This window comes from Hydra vulgaris, chromosome 05, assembly GCF_038396675.1.
Source record: "Hydra vulgaris chromosome 05, alternate assembly HydraT2T_AEP".
Taxonomy (NCBI): Eukaryota; Metazoa; Cnidaria; class Hydrozoa; order Anthoathecata; family Hydridae; genus Hydra; species Hydra vulgaris.
The window spans coordinates 9663784-9686500 of NC_088924.1; the positions used below are offsets into that span (position 1 = coordinate 9663784).

Here is a 22717-nt window from a genome sequence, read left to right on the forward strand (position 1 = left end):
TTATTTCCAATAAGATTTATAATATTATACAGGCAGGACTTTAGGAAGATTGTAAAGACTTAAAAAAGATTGACATAACTCTATTTTCTGCTACAATAAAACATCTATATACCTTATAAAATAAATAAATACCGAAAATATATAACCTCTAAATGTATCATGAATTAAATACTGTACATACTTTAGAAATGAAACAATAAAACATAACAATATGCAGTAAAGCAACTGAAAATATTTGTACGGTGGTTATGTTTGTTCTGGGATTTGATTTTGTAAAGGTTTACAAAATTATCGGGGGGCAAAAGTTCTTTACATTTGTACATAAAACACAAAACATTAAATACATTTAGTTTGTAAACATTTAAGATGACCATTTCTTTAAAAAGCGGTTCAGTTAGTGTACTTTCCCTATAATACTTGCGTAATTTTTATGTGTACTTCCCTATAATACTTGGGTAATTTATATGACAATGAATAAATGAGTAGTATAGTTTGTTTAAAAACCAATTAACACTAATTAAATTGCTTCTAGATTTGTGTAGAACTCCAATGCTTTTTGCAACTTTATTATAAATATTATTGATGTATGATCTTCAAGACAGATTTTCCTCAAGAAAAACTTTTTATAGTTTGAATAGAAAATAATTCATTTTGTTTTTTCAATATTTAAAGATAGCTTATTTTTTTTGAACCAAAATAAAGTTCTCTGTTCATATTAAAAAAAAGTATGTATATATTTTCACGAGACTGAAACAAGTTTGTGTCGTCTGTAAAAATTATAGTCTTTATATTGGCTGCTTTGTTAAGATCATTTACATTTATAATGAAAAGAAGTGGTCCAAGTATGGTACCTTGTAGGACATCAAATGTTATGTTCATTAATGTTTGAGATAAGGAGCCTTTGTTAAAAAAAATTGCTTTAGGTTGGAGAGATACTTAAACCAACTTTTTCAACTCGTTCAAGTTTTTAAAGTAAAATATTATGATAGACTGCGTCAGAAACTTTTGACAATTCAATGAAAACACCAAGTGTAAATTTTAGATTTTTGAAAGATTTATTAATAAAATCTGTTAATTGAGGAATTGCATGTTCGGTTAAGTTTTTTTTTTTAAACCGAACGGATTTTCATAAAGGAGTTTATTGGTAATTAAATATAATTATATTTATTGGTAATTAAATATATTTATAAATACACTCTGTTATACATTATTTTTTAGTAATTTTGAAAAATTATAAATTATGTGTTATAACAGTTGGTAGTTTTTAAGGGTTTTCTATCCCCCCCCCCTCCTTTATTTTATTCCTAGAATTTCCTCTGTTCTGAACAACTAACTTTAACTCCTCTCAATTATTGCCTACCACAAAACTTTGATCTCAGACATAAATTAGAAATCCTCCTGCACAAACTAGAAACATATGAAGTAATAAGCAGTAACCTAGACAGGCTACAAAGTTACCTAAGAATAGAAAACAAGGAGTATCTTGTGAATCAAAATGTACAAATTTATAAACAAGAAGTTAAACGTAAGGTATAAAAACTCATGTTCGATATATTGTTCTTACAGAAAAATAAGACTGCACTGTACTTTATCGTAAGCTATTTGTTACTGTTACTGAAGTAAATAATTACACACCCTGTAAATATTGGACGTTAATACTTTTGGCGAGTACCAAAAAAATCCTTTTGGGGTCTTGTTATATACACATAGGTGACTAACCTGGCAAATTTTCAAAATCTTTTACCGACGTCCAAGGGAGACAAAACAGTTTGAAGTTTTTAGTAAAAATATCCAAAAAAGAACCAAAAATGTCAAAAATCATTCTTGTTTATTGGCATTAATTTTCTTCAAAAGTGAAATCTTCTTGTACGATGATACCAAAATATTATAAACACAATTAATTAAAATAGTTTCACAATTTTGTGCCAATAATTTCAAATATTACTTCTATCAGAGTTAAGAATTCAATGTTTTTAACACTTAGAAACAAAATTCTCTGAAAATTCTTTTAAACATTTTTCTGAAAATATTTCTTCCAACTTTTAAGCATGTTTGCTATTAAATTCCACAACACAGTGTAGAAGAGTTCCATACTCAGGATGTGAAGGGCTTCGCTTGAATCTTTGCCAGTGAGTCTTAAACTTTGAATGCATTTCTTCAGTTGCTTGTTCACTGAACAATCCAAGTGCAGACCCTTGTCGATCAATGAACTCGGAAATGTGATAAAAAACTGCATGTGCCTTTGGAGTCACTGTAACTGGCAGAGAGAGAGAAGAATCTTTGAACTTTTCAATTTTTTCTTTGAAGTTACCCTCAAGTGACTTTCCAAAACAGGAAGAAACAACATCTCTAAAATTGCGAAATGTTTCAATGAAACCCTGAGCTTCATAAGCACAAGCCTTTTCAGCCAGTCTTTGAAGAATGTCAACCTTTTGCAAAAGTTTGTGACATTCATTTCCAGCAAATTGTCCACCGTGGTATGGCTGAAGTTGAATGTGCAACAGAGCAGGCCATTGTTTTGCTCCTGGCCAAAGTTCTGAAAGATTTTTGAAAAGATGATTGACAATTTCTAGTAGCAATTGTAGTTCCATTGGTGGAATGATATCCAAAATAAGTCTCGGGTCGTCCATGTTGATCAAAGGAGGATAAATTGTGTTGTCAAAATCTTTAGCCATTTTGAATTTGGAGCCAGCAGACGCAAATTTTCAGTAGCTCTCTTGTATTGAACTAAAACTTCTGGAAACTCCACATTCTGAGAGGTTGTCTCAATCGATGTTACACCAACAGCAGGGGTGTTTACTTGAATGAGACTGAATTCCACATAAGATGTTAGCAATTTTGAGATCACAAGAAACGACAAAAGATATGTCTTCAACATGAATTTGATTCATCATCACCTTGACAGTTGCATATGTTTCAGGTACATCTTCCACAATTGCAACAATAAGTCGACGCTTCGCACCTGTATCACGAGCAATTGAGTTTGTGAGTAGGCGTGAACTTTTTTGTTGAAGACTTTTTGACTCATTAACTTCTTCTGTGCTTATAATACCAAGACTTATTTTCAGAAATAAACCATCACCATTTATTCCCAGCTTGACTAAATGCTGAGGGGAGTAATCTCTTGAATGCAAAACATGACTTGTTAGGTCTTGCAGGTTTTTGCAGTGAACCATTGATCGTTTTTCTTCTTTTCCCTTTTCCATAGAAAAATTTGACTCTGACAAGGTGAAGAAATTTGCAAGAGTTTGTCCAGCAGCAGCAAATTTTTGCTCAAAATATGGCTCAACTAGTCGAATCCCAGTGGATTTATTCAGACCATTGCATAGGATGGTTCTCTATTGGTTAAACAAAATTCGAAGAAGTTACAATTATAGAACTACTATACACCTATTTTGGCCACAATTTTTATTGCTCTAAATCAAAACTATGTTATTTTATAGTATTTCATTGTATTGTAACAAGTAATGTGGTATAAATGAAAAACAGCAATGCAAAATTAATTTGAACGGTATTATTTTTTAATATGTTTACCTTGCATAGCGGACAAAAAAAACTAAAACCCAGAGGAAACATATAATACAAATCACTGCATATTTTTGATATGTAAAGAAAAAAATGACTGAAATCTAAATGTGTGTATGACAGTTTCCATTAGACCAATTTGAAATGTATGCTATTAACATTGCCATTTTGCATATTGCCATTTCAAGAAATTTTAGTGTATATGTATAATATATTATAGCATACAGCAGCAAATTTAATATGCAAGGGGTCAAAATAATGTGTCTAAAAGTTGAACTTCTTTATTCAAATGTTACCTCGTGTAATTGGAAACAATTTTCCACCGGTTCCTTGACTGAGTCTAACTGTTCCATGAGGAGAAGCTTCTTTGTTGGCAATGACAGATATTGCAATTTGCTCTGTCCCTTTAATGTCATCTTGCACCAATGACTGTAAATTTCTGTGTTTTGTTGCAATAGTTCGTTTCTTAGTTTGTTGCTTAGATGAGGATTGAACGAAGATTGGATGCTGTTGATTTAAATTGAGCCAACTGATTTGGCAAATGAGACTTTCACACCTGTTTACTGTTCTTGTAAGAGGCTTTATAACAATGGAGTCAAAATTGTAAAGTGGTGGTAGTGGACTGTTCAAATCACCATTGTCTCTTTTTTGCAGAAGAATACGGCAAGTGTTGCAAATTCCTCTTGGAACTCTTTCATTCTCAAATCTCAAATCACTTTTTACAAGTTTCAGCACTCGTGCAATCATAAAGTCAGTTAATTTTCCGTCACACTTTCTCATGCACAAAAAGCAAACAGTTTTTCTGCAATCTTCATGAGTTCTGGCTTTGTTTGGGATTTTGATTTGTAACAAAAACGTTTTTCATCACTGTAAACAAAAAACTTAATATTTATATTTTCCTCAGAGTTGTTTACTTTCTACTTTTTATATTCTTTGGAACCTAAAAAGAATTTTTTGGGAACCAAATAGCTAAATATTTTTTAAAGTTCAGCTAGATATTTCTTATAATTTTATTCAATTGACAAATACATTTACTTTTAGCACTTTTAGCCAATAATTTCCACAATAAAATATATTTTATAGAAAATGATGAAATTTAATTTAAGAAGTTGAATTCCTTGCTTTTACACTCAAATACTGATTAAGAGCAATTAAAATAACAAAGTTACAAAAAGAAACTAAACAGGAACTAAATTTTTCCAGACATTAAGCAAAGTACAAAAAAATAAGCAGTAACTAAATTTAGTTTCACCATAAATAAGTTACCAACCCTAATTTTCAGGTATTGTTTTTTTGGGTAAGGGTGGTAGAGGGGATTATTTTTAAATGTGAGGTTATCCCCATTTTAGGAAATTTCAAAATGTTTTAAACTAAATTTTTACAAAGCAGGAATTAAAAATATATCACATTATTTGTGCTTGTTATTTTATCCATAATAATATGGGTAAAAAATATTTCGATGAAATTACTGCACGATAAAAGTAAAACTATTCTAATTAATTGTGTTCTGTAATATTTTGGTATCATTGTACAAGAACATTTCACTTTTGAAGAAAATTAATGCCAATAAACAAAAATGATTTTTGAAAATTTTTGGTTCTTTTTTGGATATTTTTACTAAAAACTTCAAATTGCTTATTCTCCCTTGGACGTCGGTAAAATATTTTGAAAATTATAAATATAACAAGACCCCAAAAGGGTTTTTTCGGTGCTCTCTAAAAGTATTAACGTCCAATATTTACAGGGTGTGAGTAAATAAGTTACCGAATTCACTTTACGAATGTGGAAAATGATGCAGCCGATTACCCTCACTTTTTAGACTTTTCAAAAATAAATCAATTTTTGATTTGATTAGTTTCATTTGTAAGGGTTTTCAAAAAAAAAAAAAAAAAAAATAAAACCTTGTTCTAAATATGTCTTAACGCAATTAACTCCGTGAACTTAACAAATAATCTAATCTTAAAATAGTGGTTAGCTCTTTACAAATTTCTTTACATTTAATTTAAAAAATAAATTCCCTTTAGCAATACTTTTGAATAGTAATAGTAATATATTTAGTCTTTTTAGATTACATGACAAATAATTATAAAAACAAAAAAAAACGAAACCAATAGATTATACAAAAATTTACGGTTTGTTAAATATAAACTCTGAGTAAAAAAAAGCATCTTTTATTTCATAGCAACCCAGCTAGCACTCTTACGTTGGGCAACGTCGGGAGCTTTGGGCGATTTTTTAAATTACGCGCTAACGGCGAACCAATGCACTATGGTCGGAAACATCACTTTTCTTGGCCAAAACTATTAAAACTTAAAATAACGGAATTTTTAACTGGAATTTGAATTTGCAGTATATTTTAATTGTTTTTGTATAAAATAATTAATTTTTTTAAAAAAAATATTAACATTTAGAATAAATATTTAAAAAAAAAATTTTTACATAAAATTTTTTTTTCTTTTCTTTCTGAGTTTTTATTTTTTTAGTTCTAAATTAGAAAATATACGATACTTACGAGTAAATATGTTGTTTCTGGAAATTGAAAATATGATTTACACACGTATTTACGAAAACATTAAAATTTTATTAAACTCTTTAATTTAAATACAATTCATTATCCAAAAATGTATTTTCCTCTTCAAGTTATTCTGGATAATCGTCCTCGTCGTCATCCATATTTTCTAAATTCTCAGTCGCACATGTTTCACCGATATCCTCACAATACAATAACTCCTTTACTATTGGTGGCAGTGTTAAACGCTTCCTTTGGTGCACACGTGTATTTAAGCAAAGAGATGAAATTAATGGACCCGATTCGTCAAGAGCTCTATGAAATACATCGAAAAGATTATCAATGCGGCTAGTCTTACGTGCATGGTGCAGTCTGTCGCTTTTATATTTTTTGTTTCGTAACTCAGCTGCATCCTCTCCGAAGTAACCAACAGGAAGTGCTGTATTTTGCATTATTTGCTTTGAGTGAACTATAACTTTATGTACTGTGGGAGTCATCGGCAACCAGGGGTACTTACTTTGATATAATTGACCAGTTTGAAAGCAATACTCTTCAAATTTAAACAAATTTAGGGAAAGTTGACAAGATAAACATATTAATATTATTCTCATTCGAAATATTAATTCGGTGTTTACTCCTAAAACTTTCGAAAATTTATCATATTCCGTAAATGCTCTACGCGATGTGTTGCCGTCATTTATGGAACCACAACCACCTGCTTACGGAACATTAACACGAAGACTTAGTTCTTACCAAAACTCATTCTGAATATACTCTTTTCTTTTCTTAATTGCATCTTCATCTTCATCCGATCTTATTTGCCATTTTTTTACTTCCATCTTGTATCCTAAATGCAATACGAACTCAAAAAATCTAGTCCAGCAGTGCAGTGGAATAATTCCGTACTTTAGATTTCCATCGATAGGATGAAATTTTACGCTGTTATAATCTGTGCCTTTAAGAATGTCAGTTTGGGTTGCATGGCATATTGGACATTTTTGATTTGATTTTGTATCGGTTAAAACATTCAAAACTTTTCCATCTATAAGAGTTAAAAACATTCTGAACGTTATTTCGATTATCTTACCAGCTTCGATTTCAACACGTAAGTTTTCAAGCTCTTGAATTTGTTTATTTAAGTCAGCAGCTTCTCTTGTTATCACTTCCTTTGTTTTACTCGTGTACTCTAATTTTAAAGGCCGACAAAATCTTTTGGACTGCGGAAAACAATTATTCCAAATCGGGGCTCCCGCGCTACTCAAGAGTCTCAAGGGAATCACTGTTGTGGCCAAAAGACATGAATAAGCATTTCTTGATGTACTTTGATAAGATTGGAGAAGGAAAGATTGCTTATATTGAGATTGACCAGAGCTGCTGTCAAAACCGTAGCTAAATATCATTTCCGTTGATATGAAGTTACCCGCAATTGTTGCAAATACTTCCTTTTGCATCTCTATAATCCTTTTAGCCATATGCGTTAAAAGCATTTGTAAAGGAACCTTTGCACATTTGTCGTCTACAAGTACACCATCGGGTCTGCACTTACTTATCATAGGGTGGATAAATATAAGCGTTACGTTGTTGCTTTCAGTCCGGATGGAATAATAAATATTATTTAAAATTAAATATAACAAATAAATATTATTTAAAAATAAATATAACAGAATAAAAGATAACAGAATAAAAGATTAACATAAATTTTGCTTTTTGCAAAATTTATGTTAATCTTTTTTTCTGTTATCTTTTTCTACATTTTTATATATTCATATGTTTATATAACTTTTATACGTTTATATTAACTTTTATATATAGTTTGAACAAGTATTTTAAAACAATTTTAATGATTATTACAAGAAATTTTATTTATTAGCAGTAGCATATATATATATATATATATATATATATATATATATATATATATATATATATATATATATATATATATATATATATATATATATATTATACATATATATATATATATATATATATATATATATATATATATATATATATATATATATATATATATATATATATATATTTATACATATATATATATATATATATATATATATATATATATATATATATATATATATATATATATATATATATACACATATATATATATAAACATCATACAAACATGTATAAATATGAAGTATAAATATTTTTCTTTAAAGTAAGGGTTTACTTAAGTAGTTAATAACAATTTAGTTATCTGTTTGTAGTTAATAATTACATTGTTAAAGCATCATTTTTAAACATTTTCATACAAAATGACAAAGTGATTTGGTTAAATTTGTATAAAGTTTCGATTTTAGGAAGCTATTAATTATGATAGTTATGCAAAGAAGCTGTGAAGGTATTATTTTCAAACATAAACAGATTGAACTACACATTTGAAGAAATGGTCTTTAGAACTCAGAATGGTTGAATCACAAAAAGAAGTGTTAATAAAGGAATCAAAAAAGATTGAATCACGAGACGTGGTGGTTGTGAAAAGAAATCACACTAATTGTTATTTAAAGATCACAAGTATAGAATACTTTATTTCCATTTTTGTGCTTATTTGAAATTAATAAATATACACTCACTACCATTAGTTTTAGATTTTAGATAAGAATTTTATGTGATAAATTCTTTTTCTCATATTTTTAAATCAAATTTTACCAATTACAGGACTCTTATATAAAATGGAACCATAAGTAAAATAATTTTGTGTGTACAGAATACAACAAAAAAATATATTTTAGGTGTTTACGTAACTTGTAAAGAAATTTATCTACATTGTTTTAGAAAGTATAATTTATCAAGAACTTAAGGATACCACAATTTACATGAGGGTCTGGGTTAAAATTGTGCAGTTGCTATGTCCCCTCATGGAGCAGCATTGATTGCAGGAGAATCTATAAAATTGTGCTATTAGGCTTTTATAAAGCTACCACATATTTCATCACGACTATATTTTATGCTCTAATACTTTTATTTTATTATAAAAGATATATTTGTCAAAATCTTTATACTTTATTACTATTTCCTAATATCATTTGCAATATCTGAACTGATTTAAGCATCTGTTGATATGAATTTAATATCTTTAAAGTACCTTAAATAACTTACCGTCTAATGATTAGATGATAAAAGTTTTATGTATTAGTATCAAATAATAATATTAGGTTACTAAAAATATACATTATGTTGCAACTGATACTAAGTTTTATTCCAATATTAATTTATAATAATAATAATTTAGATGGTTGCTTCATATAGAACAAATAAAAGAAGTTTTAGAAAGCAAGTTGATAGAGATATAAAAGAAATATATGTTGAAAGTTGTGATCAGAGAAATAATTTGTCTACCAGTAATGTTTCTAATGATTGATGAAGTGTTTGTTATGATGACAATGTATATGAGAGTGATAATGACAATGCAAAAGTAAATTTTCCTGTTTGAGGTAATAATAATCAATATGATAATGATCTTAATGAATATTATTTTACATCAGACTCAAAAAGACTTTTTTTCAGGGTTTTTTTTTTATTTCTATTAATATTTGTATAAAGAAATTTCGATACAAGTTAACTCATATGTTTGCAGTAAAATACTGATACAATTATTCAAAAATTTTCTGTTTAGATATGATTTGAAAAACTGAATTCTTTGTCTTCATCTTTATACAGGTAATACATCATTTTGAATTATAATTTTTTACATTTATTGTATATAGTATTATGTACATATATTTTACATATTTTTGTTATTTCTTATAGTTGTATATTTCTTATAGATGTAAATCATAAAATTTAAGTTGTACAAAAGAATTTCACTGATTTGTGCACTATTTTTAATTTCTATTATATATATATATATATATATATATATATATATATATATATATATATATATATATATATATATATATATATATATATATATATATATATATATATATATATATATATATATATAGTTATAGTTTTAATTTTAACAGTAGTTATGGCATTGCCTAAAAGCTCATCAAATGAAAGATGCAAGTTCTGAGATTTCTATCAAATTGTATAATAAGTAGGGTTTGAACGTTTGGAGTTCCTTTCCAGCAAATTAAAGACTTTGTTGGTTAAGTTTAATAGGGATTCGTTTCTGGAAACTAATTTGTTAAATAAATAGGGACCACAATATGTAATTGAGAATTTTGAGTCTTGTTGTGCTCTTGTATTGTATTTATTTATATTGTTTTTAAAAAAGTGTGCTGTAAAATGTTCTGGAACTTGACTTAGTTTATATTTAAACATGAAAAGTATATTTTGAAAAATATTTATTTGAAATATATTTAGTGCGTTTATTTGTTCCAGTAAGGGTTGAGCATGAGTAAACTTGCTTTTGTTGTATACTAGTCTTGAAGCGTGTTTTTGACGTAAGTAAAGTGGTTGTAATTTAGATTTGTGGGTACTGCCCCATGCTATATTGGCATACATGAGATAACTATGTATGAATGAGAAGTAGATAAGTTTGAGACTTTTTTGTGACAAAAATGGTCTTGTCTTGTAAAGTAAACTTATGTTCTTTGATATTTTTGTGTTTATGTAGTTTATGTGGGGTTTCCAGAAGATGTGTTCATCAATTAGAACTCCTAAAAACTTTGTATTCAGAGCTCTTTTGATGGATATATTTTCTATATTAATTGTTGGTAGGTTCAAAGGTATTTTTTAATTTGTTGATTAGAGTGGAATAGCATGTACTCAGTTTTTTCAATATTGAGTGACAGTTTATTTAATTTAAACCATATATTAATTTTTTTTAGTTCAGCATTTTTTTTCCAAAGAGGTCTTCTATTGTCTTTGATGATTAAAATAAGTTTGTATCATTGGCAAACATAGTTTTAAAGATATTAGAGGCATTTAGAAGATTGTTTATATAAATAAGAAACAAAAGAAGAGCAAGAATGGAACATTGAGGTACACCACATTTTGTTTTTAGTAAATTTGAGTTGCTTTTTCTATTTATAATAACACACTGTTGTCTGTTATTAAGGTAGTTTTTAAACCAATTAAAAGCTTGATTTTTTATACCATAGTTTTTAATTTTTGTTTGTAAAATCTCATAGTTTGACGGTGTCAAGTACCTTTGACAAATAAATAAAGATCCCTAACGTGAATTTTTTTTTTTTAAATGATCTACCTATCCTATTTGAGAGGTCAAGGATTGCATGCTCAGTTGAGTGTAGCTTTTAAAAACCATTATTGATAATTTTGTTAGTTTTTAAATATTCGTTTAATTTATTATAGATTTTTTTTTAATTGTTATTTAGGTGCCCCAAGAAGACCTAATGGTCTTGTCACAGAGCACCATGGAAGTGCATTTAACCAGGAAATTCATGCCCCCTTTCTTACCGTGATGCAAAAATATGTCCAGAGCTTGTTTCGAACCTGGATCTCCTGCTTCTTAAGCAAGCACTCTAACTACTGCGCCAAGATCGTAAATTATTCGTTCTAGAAGTTTTAAGAATACCAAAAGGATTGAGATTGGTCCATAATTGTTTAAAGAATTGGTTTCTCCTGATTTATAGATTGGTATAATTTTAGAGATTTTTAGTTTATTAGGTGCAATACCTGTTGTGACTGATGAATTAAATACTTTGTAAATTGGATCACGTATCTCATAGAAAACATCTGACACTACTTTGCAAGAGATGTCATCGATCCCTAGGGATTTAAAGTGTTTGTTTTTAATTTTTTCAAATAGGTTTTTGTATTGCTTGTAGAGGGATAGGTTCGCTTCGTTTCTATTTTTTAAGTATTTTACGTGTAGTTTTTGTTTTTGTTTTGAGGATTTTCTTTTTTTTTTTTGTTATCAATGGACAATTTAAATATTTTATTATATTGTAGGATAAATAAATTTATAAAGTTAATGTACGCAGAGTTTGTGTTTTCTAGGGTACATTGTTGGTAGACCTTTTCCCAATTTGTTGCCAATAGCAAGTCCTTAAATTTTTGAGTAGATGTTTCATCAATAATTCTTTTATAACATAAGATTTTTGAATTATTAATTTTTGTGGAATTTTGTGACAAAGAGAAGTATATTGGAAAGTGATCTGAAATATCTATTTTTATTATTCCTGATTTCAGAGAAGTATCTTGTATTGAGTTTGTTAATATATTATCAATAGCAGTAATAGATTTGGAAGTTACCCTGGTAGGTTTGTTGATAATGGGGAAGATATTAAGTTGAAACATGTCGTCAAAGAAATTTTAAGTAATCGCATGCTCGTTGTACATTAAAATATTTATGTTTACATCTCCAATAATGAATAACTTTTTCTATTCTCTACTTTTTGTAATTATATGTTTCATGTAATTCAAAAATTTACAAGTATCACCATCAGGTGGCCTGTAGCAGTTATATAATTTCTTTAGGATAGGATTGGTCTGTTATATAATTTATAAAGTGGTCTGTTATATAATTTCTTTAACCTTTGGCAGAACTACATCGAACTCCTGTCAATAAATAACTTGATAAAACTTTACCCCGAAAAACCTCAATTGCCAAATTTTCGACAGCTTGCAAACCGTTTCCTTATTTAATTGCAGCACTGACTTGCAATCAATTGGGTTTTTTTCCCTATGTTTACCAAATTAATAATTAATGATAAACATATATATATATATATATATATATATTATTATTATTATTATTACTTAAATTATTAGTAGTATTATTTTTACTTTTATCATTATTATTATTTCATAGAAAACATCCTAAATACATTAAAGAATTTATGTTCAAATTTTCAAACAGTTTCGACAATTTTTGAAATAGTTATATTAGATTAAAGAAAAGGCAGTTTTGGGGGGTAAAATAACACGAATTATCCGTAGAGTTAATGACGTCATCACTAAAAAATTGTTTTTTCATACCTTTTTTTTTTTTTTTTTGTTCATTAATAAAAAAGAGCTTAAGTCTAATGATATTTTTAAATTTTTTGTTAAAAAAGTTGCCTTTACCCTGGTACCACCTTAATAAATCTGATTTTAAATCATACCTAACCGCTAATAATACCCTAATGGAAAATAATAAATTAACTGAAAAAGAATTATTAAACGCTGCCTCTAATTTAAAACCAAACAAAGGTCTTGGCGTTGACGATGTTTGCTGTAATTTAATAATAAAATCAATTTCTTATTTAAAATCTCAGCTCATGCATATTTTTACTTTGTCTCTTGAACAAGGTATCTTTCCTGATAAACTTAAACTTGCAAAGGTGGTACCAGTCTTTAAATCTGGAGATGATACCAGCGTTTCCAATTACAGACCAATCTCAATACTACCATGCCTTTCAAAACTATTAGAATACGTTATGTACCATTGGCTATTTACCTTTCTAGAAAATAACAATATTCTTTATAACAAACAATTTGGATTTAAAAAAAATCACTCCACAGATCAAGCAATTATTCATCTTGTTCAAAATATTTTTCAGGCATTTGATGAAAATAAATATACGCTAGGTGTATTTATTGATCTTAGCAAAGCGTTTGACACTGTTGATCAGTATATTCTATTAAATAAACTAGAAAATTACGGGATTAAACACTCAAGTTTTAAATGGTTTCAAAGCTATTTGTCTGAAAGGAAACAATACATTCGTTTAGCTGCGGAAAAACTGATAATATGAATATAAAATGTGGTGTTCCACAAGGGTCAATTTTAGAACCACTCTTATTTTTAATTTATATTAATGATTTAAGCAAATCTTGTAAGTTACTAGACACTATTTTGTTTGCGGACGATACAAATTTGTTTCACGCTTGTCACAATATTAAAATGTTGTTTAATTCAGTTAACATGGAACTCATAAAACTCACATAATGGCTTAGTGCAAATAAATTATCAATTAATTTAGATAAAACAAAGTATTCTTTTTTCCATCGCTTTCATGAACGCGATAAAATCCCTTTAAAACTTCCAAAACTTTATATTGGCAATCAATTTATAAAAAGAGAACAATCATTAAAATTGTTAGGAGTACTCCTTGACGGAAACGTTACTTGGACAAATCATAAACATTATCTTGAAAGTAAAATCTCAAGAAATATTGGCCTACTTTATAAAGCAAGGCCATTTTTAAATCAAACTAGTTTAAAACTGTTATATTTCTCCTTTGTTCATAGTTATCTGAATTACGCAAACATTGCTTGGTGTAGCACAAATCAAAACAAAATTAAAAAACTTTTTAATAAACAAAAACATGCAATGAGAATAATATCTAATGTAGGCCGTTTTACTCGCTCCAAGGAACTATTTATAAAGCTGAATATACTCAATTTCTACCAAATAAATATTTTTCATCTTTTAATTTTCATGTATAAAGTTAATAAAAGAACAAGACTAAACATTTTTAATTCGTTATTCAAAATAAATAAACATAAATACTTAACCAGATACTCAAACAACACCTATATTCAGCCCAAAAGTTTTTTTGCCGCAACTGAGTTTTCATTATTCATTAGAGGACCAAAAGTATGGAATAAAATCCTATCTAATAAACTTAAAACTCTTGAAACTCTTGACGAATTTAAAGTAAAATTAAAGCAAATGCTCCTAGTTAGTGATGGAGTGCTTGACTTTTTCGGGTGACACAAATAAGTTTTTCGATTTAGTTTAAAGTTTATTTTTGTCAACCCTTTTAAGGATTTGGTTGAAGCATGCTTAAATACATACATATATATATATATATATATATATATATATATATATATATATATATATATATATATATATATATATATATATATATATATATATATTTTAATTGGAAAGGTTCAATTTCTTCTCAATTCTGTGTTTTATTAATAATTTTAGTATTTAATCTTAAATAAAATGAAATAAAAAGTTGTTAAAAACCTTTTTTTTTATTATTATTATTATTATTTACTGGGCCGTACCAGGCCAATTTTGCGCTTCGGGCAAGCAAATAAAATTGCGCCCCCCTCCCAAAAAAATATACAAAAAACACATTATATATATATATATTTACATGAAAAAAAATTAATTATTGATCACAAAATTTATCGCATCAAGTTAAAAGAACAATTTGTCACGAATATTTCACAAACTTCAGTTCAAGGTCACTTTTCTGGCTTTTTTGGAGGCAAAGTCACTAATGACATCATCAAAATCAAGTGCGTTGGCCACTTCATGTTCAATTGAAACTACTGCCAGACAAGACAAACGTTCTTGGCCCATAGTTGATCTCAAATAGTTTTTTATGATCTTAAGTTTACTGAAACTTCTTTCACACGTGACAACTGTAACTGGTAAGGTGAGGAAAATGCGAATAGCAATTGCCGTGTTAGGATAAGCATCAGTCAATGAGTATTTATAAATGAGCTGCAAAATGTCCATCGGGCTAGATTTTTCAAAGTTTTCCATCATGGCAGCAGCTTGATATTTAAAGCTTGCCATTTCTGACTGGAAATCTGAAGAATCTAAATCTGCCTTGTAAATTTTAGACAAATTTTTGGCTTTAGTCTTAAGTTCATCCACTGAACTTTTGGAGAGAGAATGTCCACTGAGGAAGTCAAAATCTGAAGATACTGCAGACATAGCTTCAAACCGCCACTCAATTTGTGTGAGAATGCTGTCAAACACAAGGTTGCACTGGGATCCGAAATCTGTTTCTGGTGACAAACGGCAAAAGTCATCTTCAGCTTCATAAAGTGCCATCTGCTTCACTTTGCGCTTTCTCTTTATAGGAAAGTCTCCTTCAATTCCAATTTGGATAGCTGTTTCTGCAGCAGCTTTGATAATGTTGTCCACCCCAACATCTGTCAGATTCTGAATGGAAGCCTTCAGTCCTTTCATTTTTTTTGCTGCAATGTCAATTGAAATGTTTTTAGACTAAAGCAGTTTGTTTTCCCGGTCAATTAAAGAAAGAATTTGACACCAAAAATCCAACAAACACAGAAAACTGAAATCAATTTGAATGATGAGCTCTTTTGCACTGCAAACTGAGACAGCATTTGTCTTGGAAGTATGAATTATGGATTCCAAAACTTGAAGAACTTCTTTTATTTGTCTGTGTAGTGGGATGATTGCTTCTTTTTTGGCAGACCATCTTGTATCACTATTTCCCTTTAGTGAGATGGTCAATGTTTTCATCAGTTTTTCCCATCTTAAGGTAGAACTTGAGAAAAAGTTAAAGATGGCTTGAACTTTTCCAAAGAATGTAATCATGAGTGGAGAAACTTCAGCAGCATGGACACCAACAAGGTTTAAAGTGTGAGCTGCACATGGAACAAATCTTGCAAACTCATTTAGAGAATGGATGTGAGCTTGGACGCCATTATATTTTCCAGACATATTGGCTCCATTGTCGTAACCTTGGCCCCGACAATCAGAAATGCTCAGGCTATCCTTCTCCAGTTTTTCGGTGATTTCAGCTGCAAGGCCCTTTCCAGTTTTTTCGTGAGATTCAATGAAGTCCACAAAGCTTTCCTCAATTGTACAGGTTTCCTCAGTGATGTGGACATACCTGATTATTTGGGTCATCTGCTCTTTGTGGGAGGCATCTGGAGTGCAGTCAAACAAAACAGAGTAGAATTTAGCTTCTCTGACATTTGACAAAATTTCATTCCTGACTTTCTGCCCAAGTAATTCAATCAGCTCATTTTGAATTCGAGGAGAAAAGTAGGATGTTGTGGTTTTCTTTGCTTTAACGGGTGCAACGTTTTCAGCCACTAAAGGATAATAATGGCTTATCAGCTCAATTAAGTTCAGAAAGATGCCACTGTTTTGCTCTTCAATTACTTCTGTTGAACCCCAAAGGGCAAGATTGTTCTTGGCACAGAACAAAATTACATCAACAATCACTTTCAAGTTATCTCTCCACTTTTTCATCTCTCCGTTGATAACTCTCTGCAGATCAGAATCCAAGGTCTTTCCTTCCTTGAGATTTTTTTCCAGATTTTTCCAATCAGAATAGCATCTTTGGTGTTAATTGCTGTTTTCGTATTCTGGAATTCTTGGGTTTAGTTTTTTCCAGTCACAAAATCCTTTTGAAATTTCTGAAAAATTTTTGGTTTTTGTCGTTGAAAATAGCAGACAGCAAAAACAAAACAAAGAATCTTTTTTGTTGCTGTACAGCAGCCAGTAGCGAACAAATTTTTCACCATTGGGATGAATTTTTTCATACCATTTTGAGCTGAAGTGTCGCATTCTGTTGTCAAAGTCACAAAGTGTGTTTGGAAAAAATTCTCTTCTTTCTTGCTCCGGCCCATGCTGAATCAAAAAGCACCTTGTTTTATCTGTCATTTTAGGCCATGTAGCTGGATCACTGTGTTGAAAGTTTTCTCCTGAGGTTGCTGAAATTTCTGAGATTTCAGGAGGAAATTCACTGTTGCCCATTTCAATTGGTTTGGAAAGCTGAGAATTTCTATCTTCTTGTGCTTCTGAATCATTTGGTCCGAATTCTTCTTGACTTTGGCCAATGAAAATCTCCTCTTCAATTAATTCCAATGGATGATATGAATTTAAGTCAGTAATTAAAGATGTAGCAGCAACTTCAGCTGTTGAATCATTATCAACTTCATTGCAAATATCCTCTGAAATAATTTGTTTTTCCACAGAAGAGTTTGTTACCAACCACTTCTTGAAACAATTTCTTAGTTTTGAGTCACTTTCAAGACGGTCTCTTCTATTCTTCTTAAATTCAGCACCAGATAATTTTTTTGCACGATTCATTGTAAAAAATAATGTTCAGAAAATACAACTTTTTATTTTTTAATTGCGCTCTTCTATTATTTATTTTTTCTTTTTTCTTTTCTTCTCCCTCTTTATTTTTATTATTATTTGCTTACTTTATTTTCTTTAGCTTTCATTTCATTTGTTTCTTTATTTAAGTCGCTTAAATTAAGCGTTCTTTTTTTTAAATTCGAAGTTCTTTTTGTCTTTATTTTTTTCTTTTTAGAATAATTTTTAACGTGTGCGTTAAATTAATTTATATGATCCTTAATGAATCATTTGTTTATATTATAAATAATTATTAGTTTTTAATTATCGTTCTTAAATTCAACACCAGATAATTTTTTTGCACGATTCATTGTAAAAAATAATGTTCAGAAAATACAACTTTTTAGTGTTTAAGGGCGCTCTTCTGTTTGGTAAATGAGCTTTTATTTTAAAGTTCGTCAGGAGGCGCAATTTTAATTAATTTACTTATCAACATAAAAGTGACGCCACGCAAATTAGTTTCCTAATGTGAAAATAAATAAATTAATTTGGGGAATTTTGCGCCCTCCCAATTTTGGCGCCTCAGGCCGCGGCCCGGCTGGCCCCGCCCTTGGTACGGCCCTGATTATTTATTTTTTTTATTGCAAGTTTTACTTAGTGCAAATTTATATTAGTTTTTATATACTTATTTATTTAATATTTATTTCTAAGAGTTTGTTATTTTACTTTTTATTGATTATTTTATTACTTTAAAAGAATTTTTTTTTTAAATTTAAAAATTCTTTTTTTCTTTATGACCCTGTAACTTTTTGTTTTATCAGTTTTAAAAATACAGTCTTATTTTATATATATTGGTAACATTTATATACTCTATACAAAATTATTTATTTTATACGGAATCAATCTCGGGGCTTGGTGATAAGACAAATTGTGTCTTCTTCTTGCCCCAGCCATCTGTATATTGGAAATATTGGTTGTATTTATATTTTTTATACGGCAAAAATGGAAAAAAAAAAAAAAAATTAGCATCAAAAATTGAATCCTCACAAACCAGCTTTGATGCATACTTGGTTTTTAATAACACTAATATTATGTCTAATGAAAAACTTACTGAAGAAAAATTATTAGTCGCGGTTTCTTTAATCAAGCCCAAAAAAAGTATAGGACAATATAAGTAGTAGCATCATTATCAATTCAATAAAACTCATTACAATCCCACTCTTGTATATATTTAATCTATCTTTAAAAGAGGGAGTATTTCTGGAAAAGTTAAAAATCGCTAGAGTTGTCCGTATTTTAAAATCAGGTGATCAATATGTCGTTACTAATTATAGACCGATCTCAGTTCTTACATGTTTTTCAAAAATTCTAGAACGAATTATGAAAATAGACTTTATTCGTTCTTAAGCAAAAATAATATTTTGTACAATAAACAATTTGGTTTTAAATCTGGTCATTCTACTGATCACGCATCAGTAGAATGTCTTACATCTTGTACATGATATATTTGAAGGGTTTAATGAAAACAAGTATACTTGAGGTGTTTTTATAGATCTAAGCAAAGCCTTTGATACAGTTGATCATATAATTCTTCTATCCAAACTCGAAATCTTTTATCCAAAATTGAAATTAATATTTTATTTCTAACAGTAAACAAAGAACTTGATAAACAAGCCAATGGTTTAAATCCAATAAACTATCCGTAAACATTAATAAAACTAAATACACATTATTCCATTATGCTTCTAAAAAAAAATATTCCATCGATACTACCGATTCTTTTTATTGATAATAATTTAATAAAAAGGGAAATATTGTTAAAATTCTTGGGCGTAACTCTAGATGAAAATATTAATTGGAGAGAACATATAAATGTAATTGAAAATAAAATTTCAAAAAATATTGGTATACTGTATAAAGCTAAACAGTTTTTAAACCAATCTTGTTTGAAATACATATAATTTTCATTTATACATTGTTACCTAAACTATGCTAATATTACTTGGTGCAGCACCAACGTTACAAAAGTAAATAAACTTCTCTGCGAACAAAAGTATGCTATTAGGATTATTACAAATGAAGGTCGATTCTCCCATACAAAAATACTCTTTAGTAAACTCAATATACTAAATGTTTTCAAAATAAATCTTTATCAAATTCTTATATTTATGTTTAAACTTGATAAAAAAAACGGCACCGCCTTTATTTTACTAAATATTTAAAAAAATAAATCATATATATAGCACAAGATTCTCAAAAAATAACTTTAGTCAATTATTCAAACCTATTATTCAGCCACTAAATACTCAATTACAAATCGAAGACCTAAATTATGGAATACACTTTTAAATGATGATCGTAAAACACTTTCTTCGCTTAACCAATTTAAAACAAAACTTAGGCAAACTCTTCCACTAAACAACAATGAATTAAATTTCTTCTAAGGAGTTAAATAAGAGTTCTCTTATGATTTGATTTATATAATTATGAATATATTTATTAATTTTATATATACACACATAAAAAAAAAAAAAAAAAAATAGTGAAATCAGTTACAAAATTTCCGCATAATGTTTATTATTGTAGTTTGCATGAAAATATGCGATTTGCCTTAGATGCATTAACAAAATTTTTAAAAAGATTTTAATTCGATCTTTTTGTTTCGTCAATGAGCACTTTTTTCTGCGTTGCGTCACTGAACTCATGTTTTAATTTCTGCTATGTATCAGTGTTATGTTAATACAATTGTGTTTAATTTATATTATAAAATTTTAATTCAAGATTGATGTTGAGTAATAAAAAATTACTTTTGAGTTATAGAAAAATTTTTATTAAAAAAATCTCTCCGCATGATGCGTCACTGAACTGTGGCCATATATATATATATATATATATATATATATATATATATATATATATATATATTATATATATATATATATATATATATATATATATATATATATATATATAAACACACACATACACAAAAAATAATGCAAAAAAGTTACGTTTGCCTAAAAATTCTATGATTTTTGATTATTGTATAATATACATACATATATAATATAGTATATAGGATATAATTACAATACACAAATAGTTTTCTATTAACATTTCGCTACACGTAAATACATAATAATATATACTAGACTTTGTGTATGTGCACATTACACCTATTTAATGTTAGTGATTTGAAAAAAAATTTAAAAAGTTTTTCGCTTTTTAAAAAAACTACGACTATTACTTTCATTAATGTACTTCAAAAAAAGATGAAAAGTTTATATCGTTAAAACGTCTATCACGACTCACTCACTTTTATATCGTTTATACCTCTGAAGTTCGCAATCTTCTTTCACAAACGCAATCCAACTACTCACACAAGTAATGCATTAACAATGCACATATTCAAATAGGTGTAATTAACATAAAGAACTTGATGGTGATGATTTAAAGACTGTAACTTTTCTTTACAACTCCCAAACAATCCTTTACGGTGTGAAAAAGAATATTCTTTATCTAAACAAAAAAAAGATGTTGCAAAGCTAACTGGTTGCGAAATTCACTGGTTATATTGGGTTATTTTAATGTCAATAACGCATTTTAAACACTATATCAAATTTTGATGCTGGGTAAAATGTAAACTGGTAAAATTTGGACTTGAAAAGTTTACGTATATTGACCTGTAAGGACAGACACGATAATAGACATAAAACAGCTTACATCATCAACAACCATTGGTTTGCAAAAAAATGATTCACATTTACTAGTTTAGAAAAAGTCAAATAAAAAAAATAAAAAAATTTTGGTCTATAAACCTGAAGTTTGTCTTCGTGATTTGTATGGTAATCGGAAAGATGACGAAACTCTTGCGTTAGCTGGATACAATGAGACATGTGCTAGAAAAAAAAAAAAGTTTGAGCTCAAAAAATCTACAAAAAGTTATCAATGATTTTAAATTTGTTAAAAAATAGTTATTCAAAACTTTATTTTGTATATATATATATATATACAGTATCGGACAAAACGAGTGCAACCAAATAATGCTAATTTAGTTTCTTTGTATATAATTACTGAATTTTTTCAATTTAGAGAAATAACTATGTAACTGTTTAGAGACAAAGTTCTTCAAGTTTTATTCATCACAAAGTTCATTATTTGTACAATTAATAAATTAATCAAAAGTATTAAAAAAAGTTGATTTCCTTCTGGACAAAACAAATGCAACTCGACAAAATGTTGACCAAGCTGTATTTCGCTATCAATATTTTGTGGCGAATCCTTTGTTGTCGATCACAGCCTTGCATCTTCGAGGCATAGATTCGATCAGGTGATCAATGAAACTTTGTGGAATCGCTGCCCAGGCCTTTTGGATTTGTTCAAACAGTTGATCTTTATTGCGAACACCTTCACAATTAATTCTGCGGTTGACGATCTCCCACAGGTTCTCGATAGGGTTGAGATCCGGAGATTGAGGCGGCCAATCTATCACCGATAGGTGGTTGTCTTGAAACCACTGCTTGACTACTTTTGCAGTGTGTTTCGGATCGTTGTCTTGCTGAAAAAACCATTTTATTGGCATATTCCATTCAGCATGAGGTAACATAACATCTTTCAGGATATTTTTATAGATGAAACGGTCCATTATTCCATCGTTTCGATGTATTGGACCAAGACCGTTAGCAGAAAAACACCCCCAGACCATTACATTGCCTCCACCATGCTTCACGGTCTTATGGCAGTAACGTAAATCGAGGCGTTTTCCGGCCGGTCGAAGTACACGGCAAATGTCATCACTCCCAATGATGTTGAACTTCGATTCATCATACATTCCAGTCAATATGAGATGTAGCAAACAGGAGTCTTTTCTTCTGGTTTTTTAGTGAAATCAGCGGTTTCTTTGCAGGGCGTCGAGAAAACAATCCGGCTTCAACAGCACGTCGTCTGAT

The 22717-nt window shown here is 28.9% G+C and overlaps 4 protein-coding genes and 1 long non-coding RNA gene across 6 annotated transcripts in view; 1 reads left to right on the forward strand and 4 right to left on the reverse strand.

Moving 5' to 3' along the window:
* Window positions 1-8237: 8237 nt before the first annotated feature.
* LOC136080530 (uncharacterized) lies at window positions 8238-11959 on the forward strand. The gene is made up of 5 exons (XR_010638506.1): window positions 8238-8575; window positions 9294-9495; window positions 9678-9721; window positions 10843-10996; window positions 11350-11959. It is a non-coding gene; the product is annotated as an uncharacterized LOC136080530 (long non-coding RNA).
* A 3196-nt stretch (window positions 11960-15155) lies between these two features.
* Window positions 15156-15902, reverse strand: LOC136080165 (uncharacterized). Its single transcript, XM_065796778.1, has one exon. It carries the CDS (start codon window positions 15900-15902, stop codon window positions 15156-15158), a length of 747 nt encoding a protein of 248 aa, XP_065652850.1.
* A 36-nt stretch (window positions 15903-15938) lies between these two features.
* LOC136080166 (zinc finger MYM-type protein 1-like) lies at window positions 15939-16937 on the reverse strand. The gene has a single exon (XM_065796779.1). The coding sequence runs from the start codon at window positions 16935-16937 to the stop codon at window positions 15939-15941; it is 999 nt and encodes a 332-aa protein (XP_065652851.1).
* Window positions 16938-17033: 96 nt separating this feature from the next.
* Window positions 17034-17780, reverse strand: LOC136080167 (zinc finger MYM-type protein 5-like). Its single transcript, XM_065796780.1, has one exon. It carries the CDS (start codon window positions 17778-17780, stop codon window positions 17034-17036), a length of 747 nt encoding a protein of 248 aa, XP_065652852.1.
* A 2995-nt stretch (window positions 17781-20775) lies between these two features.
* The window catches only part of LOC136071840 (uncharacterized), a 118226-nt gene continuing 116284 nt past the window's right edge, over window positions 20776-22717 (reverse strand). For both annotated transcript variants that reach the window (XM_065797320.1, XM_065797319.1), the window contains exons 35-36: window positions 21587-21667; window positions 20776-21287 (exon numbers count right to left, since the gene is read on the reverse strand). In XM_065797320.1, the coding sequence (XP_065653392.1) occupies window positions 21219-21287; window positions 21587-21667 (150 nt within the window). In that variant the 3' untranslated portion in view covers window positions 20776-21218. The remainder of the gene's footprint in view (window positions 21288-21586; window positions 21668-22717) is intronic.

What these genes read in the sequence shown, in the direction of transcription:
- LOC136080166 (XM_065796779.1), bottom strand. Translation starts at nt 16,937, where the DNA reads ATGAAAAAGTGGAGAGATAACTTGAAAGTGATTGTTGATGTAATTTTG.
- LOC136080165 (XM_065796778.1), bottom strand. Translation starts at nt 15,902, where the DNA reads ATGAAAGGACTGAAGGCTTCCATTCAGAATCTGACAGATGTTGGGGTG.
- LOC136080167 (XM_065796780.1), bottom strand. Translation starts at nt 17,780, where the DNA reads ATGAATCGTGCAAAAAAATTATCTGGTGCTGAATTTAAGAAGAATAGA.